Here is a 23,869-nt window from a genome sequence, read left to right as displayed (position 1 = left end):
TCCTGTCTCCAACTGCAGGCAAATTCAGCTAAAGTGAAATCGTAATAGCTTTTCTACCTTACAAGGGCCTCCAGTTGCTAAGCAATGACCAGATGCTCATGTTTTTTAAATTTATTCTTCACGCTGTAAACCTCTTTACACACAAGAGAAACATAGTTTGAATGTAACCAGCCCCCACACATAGAAACACCTTTGACAACACTTTCCAGGCACAGAAACATTAAATTCAACCTACGCTCCAATGTGGGCGGCACAGTAGCACAATGGTTAGCACTGTTGCATCACAGTGCCAGGGTCCCGGGTTCAATTCCCAGCTTGGTTCACTGTCTGTGTGGAGTCTGCATGTTCTCCCTGTGACTGTGTGGGTTTGCTCCGGTTTCCTCCTGAAAGACGTGCTGTTAGGTAATTTGAACATTCTGAATTCTCCCTCAGTGTACCCGAACAGGCGCCAGAATATGGCGACTAGGGGATTTTCACAGTAACTTCATTGCAGCGTTAATATAAGCCTACTTGTGACAATAAAGATTATTATTATTAAAACTGCACCTTTGCCAGTATTCTCCGACCTTTGGTGGCGGGATTCTCTGGTCTCAGCGATGGCGCACCCTCGCCTGTGGATTTTCCAGTGGCGTAGAGTGGCGTCAATGGGAATAACCATTGACAGCAGCGGGAGCACAGAATCCCGCTGCCAGCGAATGGCATGCCACCTTCTGCTGCCGAGAAACACGGCTGGGAGGCCAGAGAATCCCACCCCTTTGGCGGGATTCTCTGCTCCGCCGTGCCACGGGCGGGATTCTCCGACCCCCCCGCCCGGTCGGAGAATCGCCGGGAGGCGGCGTGAATCCCGCCCCGCCACTCCGATATCAGCTGCCGAATTCTCCGGTGCCGGATTTTGGGCAGGGGCAGGGATCACGTCGCGCCGGTCGGGGCCGCTAGCAGTGCCCCCCCCCCCCCCCCCCCGGCAATTCTCCGGGCCCCGATGAGCCGAGCGGCCGTCCATTTTCGGCCAGTCCCGCTGGCATGAACTGGACATGGTCCATTCCGGCGGGACCTGGCTAGAAGGCTATCTACTGAGTCCTCGGGGGTTTGGAGGGGGGGGATGCGGCCCAGGGAGGGGGCCCACACGGTGGCCTGGCCCGCGATCAGAGCCCACCGATCTGCGGGCAGGCCTGTGCCGTGGGGGCACTCTTTCCCTCCGTGCCGGCCTCTGTAAGGCTGCACCATGGCCGGCGCGGAGAAGAAACCCCCTGCGCATGCGCAGGAAACACGCCGGCGGTTCTGCGCATGCGCAATAACAAGCCGGCGGTTTTGCGCATGCGCCAACTCACGGCGGCCCTTCGGCGCCGGTTGGTGCGCCGCCAACCCTGCCGGTGCCGGCCTAGCCCCTGGAGCTGTGGAGGATTCCGCAACTTCCAGGCGGCCTGACGCCGGAGTGGTCCGCGCCGCTCTTGGCGTCGGGCCGTCCCGCCATTTGCGGGAGAATCCCGGCCACATTTATGCCCCGACCGGCCGGCGGGATTCTCCGTTACGCCAGCCGGTCAATGAGGTCTCCCATTGTGGGGCAGCCCCACGCCGTCGGGACTCCCCCGGGTGCCAGCAAAATGGAGAATCACGCCGGCGGAGAATCCCGGCCCTTATTTCTAATGTTTACCAATACAAGTATAAATACCTTAAAGCCTGGGTGGGATGCTCCATCCCATGCGGCACGCCCCTACCGGCAGTGGGATTCTCCATCCCACCATTGTGGGCAGCTACACGCCATCGGGAAATCCCTGGGCGTGCGTGTGCTGCCGGTGCAGAGAACCAGCCCCTTTTTCCTGGCAGAGTGATCACAACTTAACTGAAATTTTCAATGAAAACACATCAGAACACAAATTTGAATAGTTCCTTGCACATTTCATACAATACTAAAACTTCACAAATTCGGATTGAGCTAACGGTTGAGTTATAATCAAAACAGGAAGTGATTTTACTAGATTGCTTGTGCAGGAAGCTGTTGTTTACATGGCACCTGACTCGACCTACACCCAACAAATCAAACCTTTTAAACTAGTTTTTCAATCTGCGTAAGGTATTGTAGCATTCTAAACCAGGTGTGTTTGAACTGCAGTCAGCAATGAAGAAAAAGGAAGCAATTGTCAATCCGGAATTGTAAACCGCTTCTGTAAGGATGTTTAACTTGTACACTCGAGAACGTATCAGCACAGTGCTTAATAACGTCTTCATAGTGGTTCCACAAACCCTGTGATTGTGATCTTTTTTCATTTTCTCTCCCTTTTCCTCCTCAACCTCTCCTGCATTTATAACGGTCAAAATAATCCTCCTTCAAAGCCTATCTTCCATTCTCCAACGTAGCGACACTGCCGCTTTGCCACTCGGCTCCACTTCTACCAATCCATCAAAGCAGAACATCTCCTGCAATGATACAATCCTTGGCTTCTTCTCTCCCTCGCCTAAATGCTACCTCAATGGCGACATCAGCCGAGAACAATCATGGTGAAGACACCCAGCTTATGCGTCTCCACCAATACTCTTGATTTATCCACTGTCTTTGTGCTGTCCAATTGTTTGTCTAACATCAAGTCCCGGATGAGCTAACCGTTTTCTCCAAATTAAATGTCTACCAAATAGATGAAACCACACGAGAGCTGGTACAGATTTGTGGACAGAAGCCAACATGAATATACCACTGTTTCTCGCGGCATCATTCATTCCAAAAGTGGTGGCTTCCTCTGGGTTTTCTGACTTACCCATGCATTTGGAATGTAACTTGCAATGCTCCGCATTGTCAGTGTTTTGCTGGTGGAGAATTTGATTCAAAAGCTATTGTAGGGCTTATAAAGGGCGAAGTAAGGGCTCGGGAGGAACACCCTTTCCTGAATCATGGGCTTACAACTGACAGGCTGTGTCACCAAGGAGCCAACCGTGCAGTTAATGAGAGGGATCAAACACTTTTGTACCTGCGAGTTAGTGAGGATGTGCGAATGGTGAGAGCTCCCTGGGTCGCACGCACACACCTGAAGGATTGGTTTCTGGTGATCACAGACTAGATGTACATTCCGAGAGTGAATGCGCTTTCTGATTATGAATGCTGCTGAGCGATCCCAGCAAGCTCCCTGAACAACGTGTGCAGCCAATTTCCCCCTGCGCTTGTGGAAATCTAGTGATTGCAGCAAAACCGACAGCCCTGCCTGCCCAGCTCCCTGGATCTATTGTGAATCTAACAAATTAATTCATTCTTCTGAACAGGCATTGGTGTTCTCCCTGATGCATTTGCAAGTGACTGGCTGTGATGTTTCACACATGTTCCTCCAGAGAGTCCTGGTTAGAGCCAATGGCATAGGCATTCATTGCTTTGTGACTTTCAACGCTACCGGCTTTGGTACCGATCCACATGGATGCAGGTCTTCCAGGCGGAGCTGGCATATGTGATGATGGCAGCAGGTGGCAGTGCTACCTGCAGTATGTTCAATTGTGCGTCATTTGTTGACGTTACGTTGTCCTCTGGATGAGTACCCTGCGCTGCTTGACCCGCTGCAGCTACCCGTTGCTTTTCTGATCACGGCTCTGTCTGGGCCTGGGCCAATTCCTCCACAGTTGCTCAAGTCCTGGGTTGACTTATCCATCACCTTGTTTGGCTGAGGTGACCTGTGAACAAATTGCAGGGATCGATCTGTTCAACATATTCTTTCAGGTTCTCCTACTCTCCTGAGCACCTTAGCTAATGGAAAGCTGTGTAATCAGGAAGTGCTCATCCTGGCCTCCACCCATATGAGTAATATCATTCTGGAGGATAGCTGCCAAGAACTCCTCATGTTGAGGCAGCCATACGGATGAAGACTGGACCAGTGACGATAGAATTGGAAGCCATGACTGTGCACCTTCCCTCTATCACTAATGAGCTTCTGTCCATCACCCTCGAACATCAGTCCATTAACTTTCACTTGCCCTCAGATAAGTTCCCCACATACCCTTATCAGTTGTGACTAGTTATCAGGGACCGTCAAACTTCCCCCCCCCCCAGCACATGGTACATCCCCACCCGGAATCCTCAACCTGCCATCTATCATCCTTGGAGCTTCCCACAGATACTCAGGACTTTGAGAATCACCTTCCTAGTATGATCCTTGATCTCCACAATCTGTCTAGACCTACAGCCTTCCGGCAGCAAAGTTCCCTGCATGGTCCAGTACCCATCCTCTGATCCCTATGAGGGCTATCATCAGCCTCCCTCTCTTTAGCTTGGATAGCCCTGCCCCATGCCCCTTCGAATGCAGCTTGCCTCACTCCCTGGTTCGCACAGCCTTGCCCTTTGCACCTTAGACTGCAGTTGCCCTCCCTCCCTGGCTCGGACAGCCCTGGCCCATTGCTATTTGGCTACCACCACCGATCTCAATCACCGCTTGTCAACGCTTCCCAAAGAGGAAAAAGTATCCGCTACTCATTCGAAATCCAGCTCGTACACTACCTCGCCACTGCACGACACTTACGTGCAATCATGAATCTAAAGGCTTGCCAATATTTTAAGGTACACCGAACTCTAGCAAGATAGTCAGATAGTCAGAGGCTTTTCCCCAGGGTAGAGGGGTCAATTACTAGGGGGCATAGGTTTAAGGTGAGAGGGGCAAAGTTTAGAGTAGATGTACGAGGCAAGTTTTTTACGCAGAGGGTAGTGGGTGCCTGGAACTCACTACCGGAGGAGGTAGTGGAGGCAGGGACGATAGGGACATTTAAGGGGCATCTTGACAAATATATGAATAGGATGGGAATAGAAGGATACGGACCCAGGAAGTGTAGAAGATTGTAGTTTAGTCGGGCAGTATGGTCGGCACGGGCTTGGAGGGCCGAAGGGCCTGTTCCTGTGCTGTACATTTCTTTGTTCTTTGTTCTTTGTTCTTGATTGGCAAAAATTTTCTTGATGCTTGCTGTTGGGAAATTTGACCAACCTTCATACTTCCAAGAACTTAATGGTTAATAACTTCTAGGTCCTGGGGTGTTGTACCTAGGGGGCACTCTAAAGAAGTGCTGGATACAGATCACCATCACCACCCCATTTCAGAAATCCCCAGGTAAGGTTTGCCCAGCAATCATCTGGGAAGTCCAGACTTGTGTCAGGCAATTGCTCTCCAATGGAATGATCCAAAAGTACAAATTAAATCTGACTTCTAATAATGGTTGCCCAGAAAAAGTTAGAAGAACTAAAACCACCCGATTCCACCCCCCCCGCCCCAATTACCTGACATCCCCCCCCCCCCCCCCCCCCCACTGACCGCCCTTCCTAATGACCACCCAAATCCACCCCCTACTGATCACCCTCCCCCAACTGACCTCCATGGTCTGTAATGACCAGGCAAGCTATTCAAACTGAGGGTGATGTGGGATGGCCTTGCCAGCGACGCCCACATCCCATGAAAGAATAAATAAAATAAAACATCTGACTCTGATTGCCACTGAGCAGAAGTTCATGCCCAGCACCTTAGTTTAATCCCACTGTCGGGAAGCTGATTTCTGGCTTCTCATATCATTAATTTCCTTGCTTACTTGTTCCCCACTTCCGGGAGCAGCACAAGATTCCGCCCCACGTATTCACCAGAGGGAACCTTGTCCATTCAATTATGTCCAAAGGAGTGAGTGAAGAGGACTTGGTTTAAAACGACACAAGGGTTCAACTTAGTGCAGCAGAGAGAAAAGATCCTGTTGAAACACCAAGAGGAGTTAGACTTCAAACTTAAGACCGCATGTCTACTGCGAGTGCCATATCACATAAATTCAGCGTGGGATTTTCCGTTCGGTTAAGAGGTTAACAGGGAGAGTGGGGGTTACCTGATCTTGTAGTTTAGTGTAATAGTTGTCTACTGAGTAATGTTGAGTCAGTGTTGATTTTTATTTGTTAAAAAGGAAAATCTTGTCACATGATCCTTTGAGTTGGTCATTGTGAATTAAAGTCTCTTTTTAAAGTTGTCTGTCTCTACATGGATTGTAACAAATTCGGAGTTTCCCGCGAGATCAAATCCGGTGGCTGGAAACGAGTATGTTGGAATTTGCCAGGGTTTCAGCAAACAGTATTACGCAATAACATTTCCTGTATTCATTGAAATGTTAGCATGACTACATTTGATGCACAACATTTCTGGAGGCAGACAGCCTAAAACTACATGGCATCGGGAACTGAATGTCCCAGGGTTCTCAGTATTTAGGAAGGACAGGCATAGAAGAAAAGGTGGTGGCGTGGCACTGCTGGTTAAAGAGGAAATTAACACAATAGTGAGAAAAGATATTAGCTCTGACAATGTGGAATCTGTATAGGTAGAGTTGAGAAATACCAAGGAACAAACACCCCAAACTGCACTGGTGAGGTTTGGAATGGCATTAAACAAGAAATTAGAAATGCATGTAATAAGAGAATATCGGTGATCATGGGTGATTTTAATCTTCACATAGATTGAGCAAATCAAATTAGCCACAATGCCGTAGAGGAGGAATTCCTGGAGTGTATACGGGATGGTTTTCTTGAACAATATGTGGAGGAACCAAATAGAGAGCAGGCCATCTTAGACTGGGTACTGTGTAATGAGAAGGGAATCATTGCCAATCTGGCTGTACGAGGCCCCTTGGGGATGAGCGACCATAACATGATACAATGTTTTGACCAAAATGGAGAGTGAAGTAGTTGATTCGGAGACTAGGGTGCTGAATCTTAATAAAGGGAACTATGAGGATATGAGGCGTGAGTTGGCCTTGACAGATTGGGGAGAGTTACTTAAAGGGATGACAGTGGATAGACAATGGCAAACATTCAAGGAACGCATAGAGGAACTACAGCAACTGTTCATTCCTGTCTGGCACAAAAGCAAAGGGGGTAGGAGGGCCAATCCATGGCTTACAAAGGAAATTAGAAATAGTATCCGATGCAAGGAAGAAGCATACAGATTGGCCAAGAAAAATAATAGGTCTGAGGATTGGGAGCAGTTTAGAATTCAGCAAAGAAGGACGAAGGGATTGATTAAGAAGGGGAAAGTACAGTACGAAAGGAAGCTTGCAGGGAACATAAAGACTGATACTAAGAGTTTCTACAGATACTTGAAGAGAAAGAGATTGGTAAAGAGAAATGTAGGCCCACTACAGACAGAAACAGGGGAATGCATAATAAGGGACAAAGAAATGGCTGAGCAATTGAATACATACTTTGGTTCTGTCTTCACAAATGAGGACACAAATCAGATCCCAGAAATGTTGGAGAATGAAAGGTTTAGTGAGAGGGAAGAACTGAGGGAGATCAACATTAGTGGAGAAATGGTGCTGGGAACACTGATGGGATTGAAGGCGGATACATCCCCCGGCCTGAGAATCTGCATCCCAGAGTGCTTATGGAGGTGGCTCTGGAAATAGTGGATGCATTGGTGGTCATCTTCCGGGATTCTATGGACTCTGGAACTGTCCCTGCAGACTGGAGGGTAACTCACGTCACTCCAATATTCAAAAAGGGAGGTAGAGATAAAGCGGGGAATTATAGACCAGTAAGCCTAACATCGGTAGTGGGGAAAATGCTTGAATCCATTATCAAGGACTTTAGAACGGAACATTTAGAAAGCAGTGGCAGGATCAGTCAGAGTCAGCATGGATTTATGAAGGAAAAATCATGCTTGACAAATCTGTTGTAATTCTTTGAAGAGGTAACCAGTACAGTCGACAAGGGGGAGCCAGTCGATGTGGTATATTTGGACTTTCAGAAGGCGTTTGACAAAATCCCACATAAGGGATTATTGTTCAAAATTAAAGCGCATGGGATTGGAGGAAATGTATTGAAATTGATAGAAAACTGGTTGGTAGAAACAAAACAAAGAGTAGGGATTAATGGGTCCTTTTCAAATTGGCAGGCAGTAACCAGTTGGGTACCACAGGGATCGGTGGTGGGACCCCAGCTATTCACAATATATATTAATGATTTGGATGATGGAACAAAATGTAACATCTCAAAGTTTGCAGATGATACCAAATTAGGTGGGAGGGTGAATTGTGACGGGGATTCAGGGATCCTGCAGCAAGATCTGGACAGGTTGGGCGAGTGGGAAAATCAATGATAGATGCAGTATAATTTGGATAAGTGTGAGGTATTCATTTTGGAAGCAAAAACAGGAAGGCAGATTACTATCTGAATGGTTGTAAATTGGGAGAGGGGAGTGTGCAGCGGGACCTGGGTGTCCTTGTGCACCATTCGCTGAAGGTAAGCATGCAGGTGCAGCAGGTGGTAAAGAAGGCTAATGGTATGTTAGCCTTCATTGCAAGAGGTTTCGCGTATAGAAGCAGGGATGTGTTGCAGCAATTGTACATGGCCTTGGTGAGGCCACACTTGGAGTATTGTGTGCAGTTTTGGTCTCCTTCTCTGAGGAAGGATGTTCTTGCTCTCGAGGGAGTGCAGCGAAGGTTTACCAGACTGATTCCAGGGATGGCGGGACTGTCATATGAGGAGAGATTGAGTAGGTTGGGATTGTTCTCACTGGAGTTCAGAAGAATGAGGGAGGATCTCATAGAGACTTATAATATTCTAACAGGACTAGACAGGGTAGATGCAGGGAAGATGTTACCAATGATGAGTATGTCCAGAACCAGGGGTCACAGCCTGAGGATTCAGGATAAACCATTTCGGACAGAGATAAGGAGACATGTCTTCACACAAAGAGTGATGAGTCTGTGAAATTCATTACCACAGGACGTAGTTGATGCCAAAACTTTGAATATATTCAAGAGGCGGCTGGATATAGCACTTGGGGAGAAAGCAGAACTAGGCTATTGAGTTGGATGATAAGCCATGATCGTGATGAATGGCGGAGCAGGCTCAAAGGGCCAAAAGGCCTCCTCCTGCTCCTATCGTCTATATATCTATGGTTAAGGAAAGTTGATTTTGAAGGCTGTGGCAGAGCAATTTGGAGTAGATTTAAAAGTAGGGGCTAATAAGGCAGAGGTTGTCGAAGTGCTTACTCATCACCTGATCCTTTAAGAGGAAAAAGATGATCCTGATAGCAGTCAGGTTGAGCTAGCTAGAATTTAGTTACAAGGGAAAAAGCTTGATTGCAAAGAAATAAGGCAACAAAATTGAATTTGAGAAAGAGGGAGTTGAAACAACTTGAATTCAAAAGAAGAGAACAAGAAGAGAGAAAGGGGAACAGCAACAGCTTGAAATAGAAATCCTAAGAGAAAAGGAAAACCTTGAATTGCAGAGAAAAAAGCAAGGGAGTTTGATGTTCGACGGGGAAGCTTAGATTATGTGATGGGAGTTAAGCAAAAACTTTGTGATGACTAAAATCTAGCTCCTGGGTTTAGTTTGGCAAGAATTAGTACCCAAATGCAATAAGGAAGGAACAATAACTGAAAGCGCAGAACAACGCAGCAACTGAGTTATGATGAAAAGTCATATTGGACTCAAAACATTAACTCTGATTTTCTCTCCATGGATACTGCCAGATCTGTTGAGTTTATCCAGCATTTTCTGTTTTTATTTCGGATCTCCGGCATCCGCAGTATTTTACTTTAATTTCAGTGAAGTAGGAGTTTAAATAAAAGAGAGTTGTGTTTTTGAGAAAAGTACTACAAGACTGTAATGGCCAAGAGAAAGTTGGACAATTTTATTGCAAAGCTTTTTCATGAGAATGATATTAGAAGTGTACTCATTTCTTTTGGATATACAGTATAGTAACTATCATAGATTATCATAGAATTTACAGTGCAGAAGGAGGCCATTCGGCCCATCGAGTCTGCACCGGCTCTTGGAAAGAGCACCCTACCCAAGGGCCACACCTCCACCCTATCCCCAGAGCCCAGTAACCCCACCCAAGACTAAGGGCAATTTTGGATACTAAGGGCAATTTAGCATGGCCAATCCACCTTACCTGCACATCTTTGAACTGTGGGAGGAAACCGGAGCACCCGGAGGAAACCCACGCACACACGGGGAGGATGTGCAGACTCCGCACAGACAGTGACCCAAGCCGGAATCGAACCTGGAACCCTGGAGCTGTGAAGCAATTGTGCTATCCACAATGCTACCGTGCCACCCAACTATAAGAACATAAGAACTAGAAGCAGGTGTAGGCCATCTGGCCCCTCGAGCCTGCTCCACCATTCAATGAGATCATGGCTGATCTTTTGTGGACTCAGCTCCACTTTCCGGCCCGAACACCATAACCCTTAATCCCTTTATTCTTCAAAAAACTATCTTTATCTTAAAAACATTTAATGAAGGAGCCTCTGCTGCTTCACTGGGCAAGGAATTCCATAGATTCGCAACCCTTTGGGTGAAGAAGTTCCTCCTAAACTCAGTCCTAAATCTACTTCCTCTTATTTTGAGGCTATGCCCCCTAGTTCTGCTTTCATCCGCCAGTGGAAACAATCTGCCCGCATCTATCCTATCTATTCCCTTCATAACCTTATATGTTTCTATAAGATCCCCCCTCATCCTTCTAAATTCCAACAAGTACAGTCCCAGTCTACTCAACCTCTCCTCGTAATCCAACCCCTTCAGCTCTGGGATTAACCTAGTGAATCTCCCCTGCACACCCTCCAGTGCCAGTACGTCCTTTCTCAACTATGGTACAGTGAAAACTTTTCTTCGCAAAGCCGATGAGTTATTTCCAAAAGCTTACAGGCGCCAGTTTAGAAACCTAAGGAAGAAACAGAATCAGACTTGTGTGAAAATTACTAGAGAAAATAAAATGATATTTGATGGGTCGTATAGGTCTGAACAATGTTTTGAAAACCTTCGTGAGATCAGGTTAATTCCCTTTGGGAATAAAGTCCCACCTAGAAGACCATGAAGTTCCTATGATAAGAGCAGCAGCATAATGGCTAATGATTAGGAATTGTCTCCAGTAGGTGAGTAGCAGGAAGGCTTTGCTTGCAATCCCACAAAGGAAGAGGAGAGATGAGAAATTTGATCATAAGAAATACCGTACGGAGGATGATTCAAGGAAACCAATTGCTTTTGATCTAAGAAGGTGCAAATCAGAGCTGGAAATTGGACATTGAAAAGAAAAACTGCAGCATTTATGGGATTATATATCGAGTTTTCAGAAAATGCTGTACTCCTAGGTGAAGCTGGTGACAAACTGGTAGCTTCAAATGTGTTCACAGTTGGAATAGATGAGAGCATAGCAAATCATAGAAGTTCAGTGTTGATGGATGAAGTGACCCCATTCTTGTCCAGTAAAGCTGGTGAGCAAGTTAATATTCTGAGAGGGTAGCACGGTGGCACAGTGGGTTCGCCCTGCAGCCTCACGGCGCCAAAATCCCAGGTTCGATCCTGGCTCTGGGTCACTGTGCGTGTGGAGTTTGCACATTCTCCCCGTGTTTGCGTGGGCTTCGCCCCCACAACCCAAAGATGTACAGGCTAGGTGGATTGGCCATGCTAAATTGCCCCTTAATTGGAAAAAATGAATTTTAAAAAAGAATTTTTTTTTTTTTTTTCCAAAGTTAATATTCTGAGAAATATGGGGTCATTTCAATTTCTGATTGTGGCAGGTGATGGGTATTTCCCTCCAAATAATCTCCTATGTAAAAATGTATTGATACAGGGTATAATGCTTGTTTGACCACTGCATTGTGTAGAGTTAGTTTAAAATATGGTTTTGTTATTGTATCTTATGTTATTAAAGTAGTAACCTCCAACGAACAATCCAGGAAGGTCTTCAATCTCTCTCTAAGGATATTTTTCCCCTCCAAATTGAATAACTCCGGGGAGAAAACACCTCAATCTGTCCTCACAAAATCGCTTGGATCATTCTCAACTTTTATAGCTGCAGTTTGTTCCTGATTAAGATTTCTTATCACTCTTTGCCATCACGGTTAAGAGACTTTAACATGCTAATCAGTTCTTCATGTTTCACCTGATCAAGTGCCTTGCTATAATTAATCAAACACATGAATACATATTTTTTGTCTCCTTAACTCTTTCTAACAGCATGTGTACCATAAAGATAGCATTTCTCGTTCCTCTGCCTTGTATAAAACCACATTGGAAAGCTGAAATTCCTGGCCCCATTCATCATTTTTCTGCTCCTGGCCCTATTCATTCGTACTCACAGATGAATCTTGGTAATGTGACTCATCAGACTGATGGTGCAAAGGACGGCAGCACGGTAGCACAAGCGGCTAACACTGTAGCTTCACAGCTCAGGGTCCCAGGTTCAATTCCCCGCTGGGTCACTGTCTTTGCGGAATATGCACGTTCTCCCCGTGTCTGCGTGGGTTTCCTCCAGGTGCTCCGGTTTCCTCCCACAGTCCAAAAGATGTGCATGTTCGGTAGATTGGCCATGCTAAATTGCCCTTCGTGTCCAAAAAAGGGTAGGAGGGGTTATTGGGTTACGGGGCTAGGGTGGAAATGAGGGCTTAAGTGGGTCGGTGCAGACTCGATGGGCCGAATGGCCTCCTTCTGCACTGTATGTTCTATGTTCATTGCTCCGAATTCTTAGGGAGCGTAATAAATATGGATTTACTTAAGTATTCTGGTGTTTTCCCATGATGTAAACTTTATTAAAGATGAGAATCAATGTGTCTCTTTCAAAGTCTTAACTTTTCATTTGTTTGGTGACAATTTCATCTGGGTCGTGTACTTTATTGTATTTCATTTTATTGCTGTCCTTCATTTTTCATTATCTTTGGACCATCCACATTTTTCTTAATCATTGACTTTTCTTCTTGTCTGCTGTCCTCAAATAAGTCTTGTATGTATTCGGTCCAGCTTGAAAGCACTTGGTCCCTTTCAACAATAACTTCTCCATGTTTCCCTTTGATACACCCAGCTTTTCCTGTGATTACCCTCACGTCTTCACGCATTGTTCTTGAGTCTCTGATTTTACATTCATCTATTCCTTCACATTTTTGTTCAACCATTCTTTGTTACGATCCCAGCTGATTTTGGACAGTAAGGTCCCAGAATGGAATGCTGGCTCAATGGACCGTAACTTTTATTTTTTGTTTAGAAATGTGCATGAAGGTGCTGCCAAAACAAAAGAGTAATGGCAACTCTCTAAATACGTTCTAGAATTAATACCCAGCAGCTCCAAAATACCCTGCAAAGATTTAAAGTTTTAAAAAATGCTATATGTCGATTTAGGATTTCATGTTCATGGCCGTTAATAATTAAGCTAACCTGCGTCAGGATTCTACCAAAGTAACCTCAAACTATTTCACCCAATTTTGTTAGACAACAGCTCCATATTCATTCAGGTAGCACAGATGCCCTTACTTGCCATATAAACGGCTTGCGTCACAGCAGCACAGTGGTTAGCACTGTTGCTTCACAGTGCCAGGGACCCGGGTTCGATACCCGGCTTGGGTCACTGCCTGTGCGGAGTCTGCACTTTCTCCCTGTGTCCGCGTGGGTTTCCTCCAGGTGCTCCGGTTCCTCTCACAAATTCCCAAAGACGTGCTTGTTAGATTAAGTGAACATTTTCTGAATTCTCCCTCTGTGTACCCGAACAGGTGCCAGAATGTGGCGACTAGGGGGTTTTCACAGTAACTTCATTGTTAATGTAAACCTACCTGTGACACTTAATGAAGATTATTATTATTATTCAAGAAGTCATATTTTAATTAATGGACTCTGTCAATGATCTGGTGTAACTGGGGTCTCTGTAAGGGAGCAACTCTGAACATTGCAGCTATTTTGTCCTGGTTCACTTATTTCCCTTTTTGTTTCTCAGCATACTGCAGAAACTCTGTGGATGGCCAGTGGTATGATTACGATGACAGCAATGCAGATTTGACTCCAGAGGGAGAGGTTTGCACGCGTGGTGCCTACATTCTCTTTTACCAAAAGCGAAACACCATTCCACCCTGGTCAGCCAACAGCTCTGTGGCAGGTAGGTAGAATTTTGTTCTCATGTTTTTATTGGATTTTGTACATGATATAAATACAGATATACACACAGAAAAACAAAACACAAAGGAAGCAGGAAACATAACAAAACGGTTACAAAACAATAAAACAGGGTGGAGTGGGCACCCGGGTGGTGCCCCTAATGCTATTTACATTTCTCGGTGCAGTTGCCTCGGCCTCGGCCATTTTTCGTTTTATCTTCCCGTTTTTTCTTCCTTTCTTTTGCCTTGCTGTGGTTGTTGTGGCCATTGTCTTCCCTGTGCTCTCTCTCTGTTTGTGTTCCCTTATCTTTCCCCCATTCTGGCTCCCCTCTATTGTTCTCCCCTCCCTCCCCCCCTTCTTCTCTGCTACCCTCATTCTTTCCTGCTGGGTTTGGCTCCCTCTTCTTGCTCCCCCCCCCCACCCCTCCCCTCAGGTCCTCCCTCACTTCCCTCTCTTCTATCTTGTCCTGGCTATTTACCCTTGGCTTCTGGCTACTTATTTCATTATGTGTTGGCCGCAAACAGGTCCCGGAACAGTTGGGTGAATGGCTCCCATGTTTTGAGGAAGCCATCTTCCAACCCACGGATGGCAAATTTGATTTTTACCATTTGGAGCAATTCCAATGGAACGGACAGCCAGTCTGCAGCTTTAGGTGGTGCTGCTGACCACCAGCCAAGCAGGATTGCATGGTGCACGATCGGGAGGCAAAGGCTAGGACGTCCACCCTCCTCCCTATGATGAGATCTGGCTGTTCTGATACCCCGTGTTAAATTAAGTATAGAAAGAGAATTAGAGAGGACAAGAAAGACTGGATTAAAAGAGAAAGTGACAGAAAGGAAAAGCAAAAATAAAAATTTAAAAGCCTCCACAAACAGTTCACTACATGCAGGAATGAGATGCCAATTGTTCTTGTTCAGGGTCTCCAAGCGTTAAGTGGTATTGCAGGAACATAACCTTGCCATTGGAAGTGTCTTTAGATTGCTAAGTAGCAGTCAGAACGGCAGAGAACCTAACTGGTTTTAAACAGAGCAAATGCAGCAATTTATTGAATCACAAGGAGTGGATGACGGAGAGCTTCCATCATCACAAGCCTCAACAGCAAATTGTCCGAACAATTTGTGGTGGACAAATGGTACCTCATGGTGCATGTCTTCCTCACCGCATATTTGTGGGTTATTTACACACTAATGTCGGCGAGCTCATTTAACCTGTTGCTGGCCTGCCAGGAAATATTCCCAAATATCTTACTTTCATTTAAGTAGACCAGTTAAAACAATATTGATCAAGAATATCTGCAACTTCAATAGTGAAGTCCTGGAGCCCAAACAAACTGTCAACAGTGTATCTCACCTACACACTGGGTTGTCCTAACCCATGGACAAATTGTCATTTTTGGGGTTGGATGAGGATTTTCCATAGTCCCCGGTTGTCCTTATTGTCCCAGACTGACAAATGTTCACTCTGTAGCACCATTAATAGTGTGTAAACATATTTTTCTTCTCTCCGCCTTTGCGGATGATTTGAAGTTGTTTTCTTCCATTTCGTTAGAACAACTACCACAAGCAGCCTAACCACAAGTAAAGCCCAGTCATGTTATGATTGTTGTAGGATCATAAATTTTGAAAACAGCTCAACATTATTTTGATCACAGAGCAAGGAGTTTCAGAAACCGGTTATTCCAGCGATTACTTGAGAAATAAAACCATGAGGTGCAGTCTTATTCTTAGCGCTTAACCTTTGACAAACTCGAACTACACTGTTCAGTACAAAGAGTACTTAGTGAAATATTGATCAGAAAAATTCAACTGTTCACGTGCTGCTTCAAGCCACATTTTATTGATGATCAAGATCCTGTCATAACACTATAATTCTTAACAGTTTATTCAAATAAAAATGTTACCCGTTATAATTTTCTTCTTTTCTGAAAATACTGCCAACGAAACCACTGAAGCACCATGTAATTGTTGTATTACATAAATGAACAGCAATTTCTACATGTGGATATATTGATGATACATTTTGAACTGGCGACTGTTATCAAATGCTCGCTAATTGTAACTTATCGCATGAAGCTGAAAAATCCACTTGTCATCCTGAAACCTGTTTGCTGGTACAGATGAAGTCACCAGTTGAATATATCTCTTGCCTTCCCGAAGCTGTTTTTGGTACTTGAGATAAAATAACACAGGCAGCTGTTTTTACATGTTTTTAACCATGAGTGATATATATTTTATATATATATATTTCTATATGATATATATATATATATACACAAACACCCTGTTTTACATAACAGAAAATTCATTACTTGGTTTGAGATTCAGAGATTTCAGGTCCAACATTATCCAGGCCAATACTCAACAGGATCAGGCAGCTGAGACCTCGGATGCTGTCTGGTCTGCTGAATCTTTCCAGCATTTTCTGTTTCCATTTCAGATTTTTGGGTAGTTTGCTCTTGAACTTTAGCTGAGTTCCTGGTTAGTTCCTAACAGTGAATTGATGAAAAAGTGTCTGCTTTCTGTGCTGTAACTGTCCACTTTGTTGCATGGACATATCATCAGACTGAAACCGTTTACCCCCCCCCCCCACCCACCCCATCAACAAAATGTCATGATCAGAATAAAAACAAAACATTTGATTGAATTGCTTTCCAATCCTAAAAACAAAATAACTGAAACATGGGCGCCGATTTTAATAGCCTCTACCTGATGGAAACAAATTGCGGGCGCGGGGGGGGGGGGGGGGGGGGGGGGGTTCTCATTATCCAGCTCTTCTGGAGCAGTAAATGGGAATCCACACAGGGAGAGGTAGGCTCCTGAGCAGGGATTTCGTTCCCCCAATCATTCATAACCTGCTGGGAGCTGAATTCTGGTCCAAGAACTCAGAGGGTAAGTTTAAAATGTATTTTTCAGGTCTTCCGGTGGGCCAGGAGGAGTAAGAGTTCTCCTCTAGGCCTCACAGGGGGCTTTGGGCCGCCTTTGAAAAGGTCTAACCCCCTCACCTTTCACAGTCCCAAACTTTGACACCCCATTAAATGGTAAAGGCCATCCCCACAGATCCCCATGCTATCAATCTGGCCAGCTGTCATGTGAGAGTCATTTCGTTTAAACAAGACCCCACCATTAAGATCGGAATGGCCTCTAGGCCCCAAGCCTTGTTTGGTTTTTCAGCCCAATACAGCACCTTCCCACCCCCAGTCTTCCAACTTCCTCATTGTTATCAGGATCATAAATCTTGTGAGAGCTCTTCTGATCATGAGCTAATTGGAGAATAGTTGCCATAATGTATCTCTGAACACAATATGGATAGTATACTGGTATGTAATGCTTTTTTAACCAGTCATGAACAATGGCAACTGAATGAAACAGCAGCCTTGGGCTATATGATGAGCAAGGTGGTTTATTTAACTGGGGTGATTGTGTTGTAAAACTGAAGAAAAAAGTTCTTGAAAAGATAAAATTCTCACAAGTGCAGTAACTAATGATTGATTTACATTTGGCCAAGAATATTATCCCAAGAATTTGGAAAAATAGCACCAACGAAAGGCTGATGAAGGTGTGCAATTGCCTTAATTGCTCAGTTCAGAAAATATTATCATCAGTTTTGTCCCTATGTTGTTTCATGTGGAAGCAGACGTGAAATATTTTATGACTGTAAGGGTCGATTATAATCTGATTAACCATGTGGATTTTATTGAATTCTTTGGTTTTGTACAGGATCCACAAGTTCATCGATCTCTGATCATTGGCTTAACCGGCTTACTGGAGACAGCAAACGAGGGAGCTTGGTATCCCGCCTGTCCACTAATTGCACATCCCTCCCTTCATCTCCGGACTCTCCTGTCTTCCCAGATCATCCAATAAAGGATAAAAATGGTATGGCTTGTTCCACATCTTTGGGCATTGCTGGTGCCTTATCTGCTAGAGTACTTGGACATCTCGAACAGGTGTAAATGGTGTAAATGTATGTTCTGGTTAACTTAAAATGTTTTATTACCAACTGTGCACAGGAGGCGCTTCGTCCCTGACTCTGCTGGTTTCCATGGTTATGTTCCCATTGTTGTGTATTTTTTTGTAATCACTAAGATCAACATTGTCAATCAGTTTATGTTTCCTTCAAAAGATTTGAAATGCTGCATCAATAACTTAATTACAACACATTGGCCCAGAACGTCTGATCTCGGGGGCGTCGTACCCTGGAGATTCCCCCCAGAGGATCCAATGGGGAAACCTCTGAAATTCCACACACAAGGAATGCCTCGGGAAGTAGAAACATATGATGGATAATTAACCCTGCACTGAGAACCATCCGACAGTCCGATTTAAATCAGAAACTTTGGATGGTTCAGACTGTTAGCAGAATAATTACCCAAGAAACGTTGGAAGATCCCCATATCAGGTGGCCTGTCAGCTAGTGGGCCAGTTGAGGATCTTAAGTTGGCAATTAGTTCCCACTGAAAGGGTTTATCTCGCCAGTACCAGGATGTAATCGGCGTCAAGCAGCCGGACTGGCAGGTTTCCTTGTGCAGGGTGCTGATGAGTGGGGGGTGGGTGAGTTTCCTGCCTAGTGGGCCTTCTGGGCCCATCAGAGGGTGCCCCAAGGTTTTAATCCTTCCTCCTCCAATGCTGCACTCTTCCCCCACGCTGCTGAATTTGCAAACTCCCCCTCACCCTCCACTCTCGCTGGTGCCTGCCACCCTTGACACCTGGTATAACCCTCACACACTTGCCCAAATGCTGATCTGACGACGCGCAAGGTTCTGGAGGTCCTCCTGCCTCTGATTGGCTTCCAGCTCTCTGGACAAAGCTTCCCGATCTTATGGGGCGGAAGTTCACTTCCCAACCTATCAATAATGACTGCAGGCAGCTGGTGTTCTCCATGGTGAGCAAAGCTACCCCCCCCCCCCCCCAACTCTTTAGCCAAGGCAGGGGAGGGGAATCAGGCACCCCATATAATTATGCCCATCGCGTTCTTTCTACTAAACCTAATCCTGTGGGTCTAAAGTTGATGTAAAAACGAATCACTGAATCCTGCTGATTTGCATCTTACAGTTGTGTGATTTATGCCAATTCAAAAATTAACCGTCTTCAATAATTCAAAAACTATAACCAGGATCTTCTCACCCAACTGACACAGTGGTTAGCACTGCTGTCTCACAGCTCCACGGAGCCTGGTTCGATTCCGGCCTTGGGTGTGCAGAGTTTGTATATTCTCTCCGTGTCTGCGTGGGTTTCCTCCGGGTGCTCCGCTTTCCTCCCACAATCCAAAGATGTGCAGTTTAGTTGAATTGACTGTGCTAAATTGCCGCTTAGTGTCGAACAGTTGGATGGGGATAGGGCAGGGGATTGGGCCTAGGTAGGGTCTCTGTCGGAGGGTCAGTACGGATCCGATGGGCTGAATGGTCTCCTTCTGCACTGTAGGGATTCTATGAACCAAGAGTGGCATGAATCAGAATCCTGGGTATTAGCAGTAAAGCAACAGGTTTGAAATTTGCCCCTGTGGCTGAGTCCAGGCACTAAAGAAATTGCCAGCCTGTCTCAACAAAGGTGATGGGTTAATTGATCAGATGCTTCTTTGAAAATGCTGGTGACCCTCCTCTCCAAACCACCCTTTTAGTATTAGAAATAGGAGGAGGTCATCTTACCGCCGCCGCCATATGAATGCATAATCACATTCCATGTCACGTTAACCAAAATATTTTCGCAAAGACCTGGGTAGGCTCTGATTACCACTCACCACGACTGAATTGATAACTCAATAGTGTGCTGGTTTTTGCAGACATGAAATCCTCACTCACCATTCTGCCTTTGCACAATGATGCATCAAATTTCACTGCTGTCCTTTTTAACAGTTTGATTTTTGCATCAACGTACATTTTGCATTCACACGCAAGTATAAAATTCAGATTCTAGATTTTGAAGGCACTCAATGGAAGGAATAAAATTATTAAAATGCTGTAGAAAGCCCTGTAACCGATAATCAACCTGCCTGGTTTGAATTCAAAGAAAAGCTAGGTAGTTAACTGTTCCCTGGTGCATTCCCCATGAAAACGCCTCTACTCATCAGAGTCCACTTACCAACCAATCAGTACTCTTCACATACCACATAAATTGTTGTTCTTGGTATTCTTGAAAATCTGCCTTGATGAGTGGAAGTCAGAAATCTTTGACAGCATGTTTCCATTTTTTAGCAATACTCAAATTGATAATCTGTTCATCTTCCTAGGTGGTTTTGAAATTCGACCATTAGTGCGTGGTATTCAAGGCAGAAGTATTAGTATGAAGGGGTCAGCTGCACAGGCTGTGCCTAAAGATACACCTGCAAAAAATGCAACATTACGTTGGTCACTGGGAGCCAAGGACAGGCCAAAATCAATTCCTGGTGCACTGGTTGAATATTTGGAATCTGGCCGTAGGCCGAGATGCACAAAGGAGTCTATTGTACCAATAATGACGGGCACCACAGACTCTGACTCTGTGCCATCAACAGATAGACCAAAGCAGCCTAATTTAGATTGTCGTGTCAATGGTGCAAAACAGGCAGGAACAGGAGCAACTGTAGACCAAAGCATCACTTCCACCGGAAACCAGAATGGAGATGCACCTCTTGAGAGAATGCATGATTCATCAAACAGCCTTCGTTGTAGCCACAACAAAGAGAATTCCACAGATGAAAAGACGCATACGCTGAGGAGAAATGGAAAACAAAGAGGCACTGGTACATTGCAGAGGAAATCATCTAAAATGGCACCTGACAAATCTGATGGGGTAAAAGGTCCATCACTTGTCAAAACAGAAGAACCTGCACAACCGAGAGAAGACAGAACATGCAATAGCTCCAGTGGGCATGGTGTTGGCTCTATGAGCAGCTTGGCTCTAAGCGACACTTTGAAGAGAAGAAAAGGACACCATGGCAGCAAAAAACTTGAAAAGTCTCTCTCCTTGAGGAGTACCGATCTCGAACCAATGTTGTCGCCAAGTCTTCGCGAAGCAAATAAAGGGAGTAAAGCAGAAGAAGCCAAACTAAATGAGAGAAAGTTTTCATTTCTGAAAGCGAACCTTCTGAAGAAGGACTTTAAAAGACAAAGCGAATTGGAGAAATGTTGGACTGCCGAGAATGTCAGCGTACCTTCGAGCATATCTCTCTCCAATGGGGCTTTCAATGGTAAGCACAGAGTAGAGTCTGTCAGTGAGAGCAGGGCAAAACCCGGAGAGAATGGAGCCCGTAGTTCTGCCAAATACAGGGAGGGATTGAATAACTGCAAAATAAACAACGTGGCAGGAGAAGAAATTAGACGATCACAGAGTTCATCCAACATAATGATCAAGGACGAGTTGACTTTGAAGAGGTCAACATCACTCCAGAAGCCAGGAACAATGCTCCAACAGGCCAGAAACCTAAATGCGGAAAGATACAGTACATTGCAGAGGATGAGATACAGCACTTGCTCTTTGGGAAGGAAAAAACTGGTGCCTGAATCAAGTTTTTAAAAGGTATTATAACTGTAGATGGATTGAACACAATGAAGTAGTTTTATAATTAGCTGCACTATTTTTTTCTGTGACCTGTTTTGCATTCTTCAATCAATAGCCAATATATGTAAATAATGTTTGACGTTTTACAGATATCTAAGGACAAACATCAGATATATAGATTTGCTAATTTTGTGTGTTATGAGAGCTCATAACTTTCCTTTTCAAAAGCAATTTGCTCATTTTAATCAGGATGCAATAAGACTTTAATGTTGGGGAACCTCAAAAGTAATGTTAGAAACATATATCTGTCTCATATTAATGAATTTTAATCACTGCTTTGTTATAAAAGGATACTTTTGTAAAACAAAAATTTGTATTGTCGATATGTTAAAACAATGTAACCAAAAATGTTAATATTTACAGGAGAAAATGTACAGTTGTCTTTTTTTGCTGCCTAAGATCAAATGCCAGCTGTTAACATCTGTTCTGTATTAAATTATCATTTATGTAAGGGAACATGGCACAAGCTTTCATATTGATTAAAAACACTTTTGAGTACCTTCCAATTGTTGTTTAAAAAAAAGAATTCCTTTTTTGTTTAGGAAATGTAACTAACAAGCTGCACCGCTCGGGACAGCAACACTTTCTGTTGTTCTCCCCAGTTTAGATTTTTCTGACGCTCGTGGCTTATGTTTAGAGGCCACAATTCCACGAAGTTGCCTGATCTTTTGATACTGTGCCAAAGTGACCATTCTTCTTCTGTAAGTCTTGGAAAATTATTCAACTTTAGAGTCATCATAATGAAGTCAGCCAACTCCACAACAGCTGGCAATTCAACTTGGTACCTTCCTGGCTCCATTTTGGACATTGCATACACCAGCTGAATCTTCGGGGAGCACCCAGTTACCAACTTTAATTGGAAAGGAATGTGAGTGCTCTTTGAATTCTGGCATCGAACCAAGTCATCGATAATTGTCAGGAATTATCTTGCTTGTAATTTTACATTTTATCACTCAAGGTTGTTAGTGACATGGGTGACAATAATGCATCCTTCAGCATCCTTTTGTGATTTGACATATAAAAGCCGAGTCATAATTGACCAATTCAACCCAATGATTCAATCATGTCGATGTTTACAGCCCTGTCAAGTAATGAGTTGGAAAATGCATGTGGGGCTATTTACCGAACACATATTGCCCTGCTGAAACAGATAATTGGACAAGAATGGCTGAATGCTCAGAACATATAGAAAAATTACTTAAAGTTTGATAAATTAGAAAAATGTGGAATAGAGAATTTATGTAAATGTAAATTGATAACACTAAAAATTCAGAAGATGACCTTTTGGTGCATAGATTGCTGGGTCTATGAAAAATCTATTAGTCCTAATACCCTGGTCTTTTTACATAGCCTGAAGATGGTTCTTTTTTTTACTGTTTGAGGGTTATTGCTGAGCCTTTTTCTACCAGCCTTTCTGGCAGTGCATTTCAGATCATACCTGGCTGAGTAAAGAAACTCCTTCTCATTTCCCCTCATGTTCTTTGCAGTCTGATCTGGAATGTAAACATGATGCTTTTCTTCCCTCATGCAGGTCAGGAGTATACAATGCAGATGCCCATACTAATTCCAGCATACAAGCTCTCAGGCCTACCATGACAGTCAACTCCCGCAAAGGGGTAATCTTTGGGGCGTGAAAACTATGCTTTGTGGTCGGCACAAATAAAGAATGTTGGGAGGTAGCATGAAGAGTTCTCTCTGGCTGCAGCTGGAGGGGTTAAATATTGCATGAAGCCAAAAGAAGTTGTTCAATTGCATTCAAACAAATTACCCAAGCTCAAAAGATGGACTTTGTGAATTCACATTGGGTTGTCTGGCAGGAGAGCAACCCCAGCAACCTTCATGAAATTGAAACGAGCAGACGAACTGGAGGGGCAAGAAACAAGTGCACAGGTTCAAGACGAAAATCAATTGGTGCAAGCATGAAGCGGTCCAGAGGATGCGCAGGTAGAAAGATAAGGAGCATCACAATAGGCTGAAGTAAAAGTGCCACATCTGTTCACAGGGGCTTTGAGCAAACAATAGGCAGAATAAAAGGACAATCAGTGCGATCATACACTTTAACCTTATTCATGAAGGCCTTGCCTTCTCAACCTTGCCCTTTGCCTGAGGTGTGGTGATCCTCAGGTTAAACCACCACCGGTCAGCTCTCCCCCTCAAAATGGAAAGCAGCCTGTGGTCATCTGGGACGATGGCGACTTTACCTTACCGTTACAGCTTAACCTGAAACAGGAAGATTTATTGGCTACACGATTAGCAAGCAGAGGTCTATTTGATCCAGCCCATAACTTTTTACCAAATGATTTCACCAAATTGAACCTTGATACGAATTTATATTAAGAATAGCTTTTGTAAAATGCAACAAACTCTAATAAGATAAGTCGGATAAGGAAGTATAGGCTGAGAGGTGAGTGTCATCATTTTGAAAGCAAATACTTAATGCATCTTCGTTTGTAGATTTGAGGTACAGTGCAGATTGTGA

The 23,869-nt window shown here is 44.4% G+C and overlaps 1 protein-coding gene across 1 annotated transcript in view; it reads left to right on the top strand.

Annotated features, from left to right (window-relative positions):
• usp43a (ubiquitin specific peptidase 43a) overlaps positions 1-21,896 on the top strand; it is a 601,867-nt gene extending 579,971 nt beyond the window's left edge. Inside the window, exons 14-16 of the mRNA XM_072483264.1 lie at positions 13,698-13,856; positions 17,572-17,730; positions 20,081-21,896. Coding sequence (XP_072339365.1) covers positions 13,698-13,856; positions 17,572-17,730; positions 20,081-21,345 — 1,583 coding nt within the window. The 3' untranslated portion in view covers positions 21,346-21,896. The remainder of the gene's footprint in view (positions 1-13,697; positions 13,857-17,571; positions 17,731-20,080) is intronic.
• Positions 21,897-23,869: the final 1,973 nt, after the last annotated feature.

The sequence above is a fragment of the Scyliorhinus torazame genome, chromosome 18, assembly GCF_047496885.1.
Source record: "Scyliorhinus torazame isolate Kashiwa2021f chromosome 18, sScyTor2.1, whole genome shotgun sequence".
NCBI lineage: Eukaryota > Metazoa > Chordata > Chondrichthyes > Carcharhiniformes > Scyliorhinidae > Scyliorhinus > Scyliorhinus torazame.
Note: the sequence above shows the minus strand (reverse complement) of the source record. Positions and strands in the feature narration are given on the sequence as shown.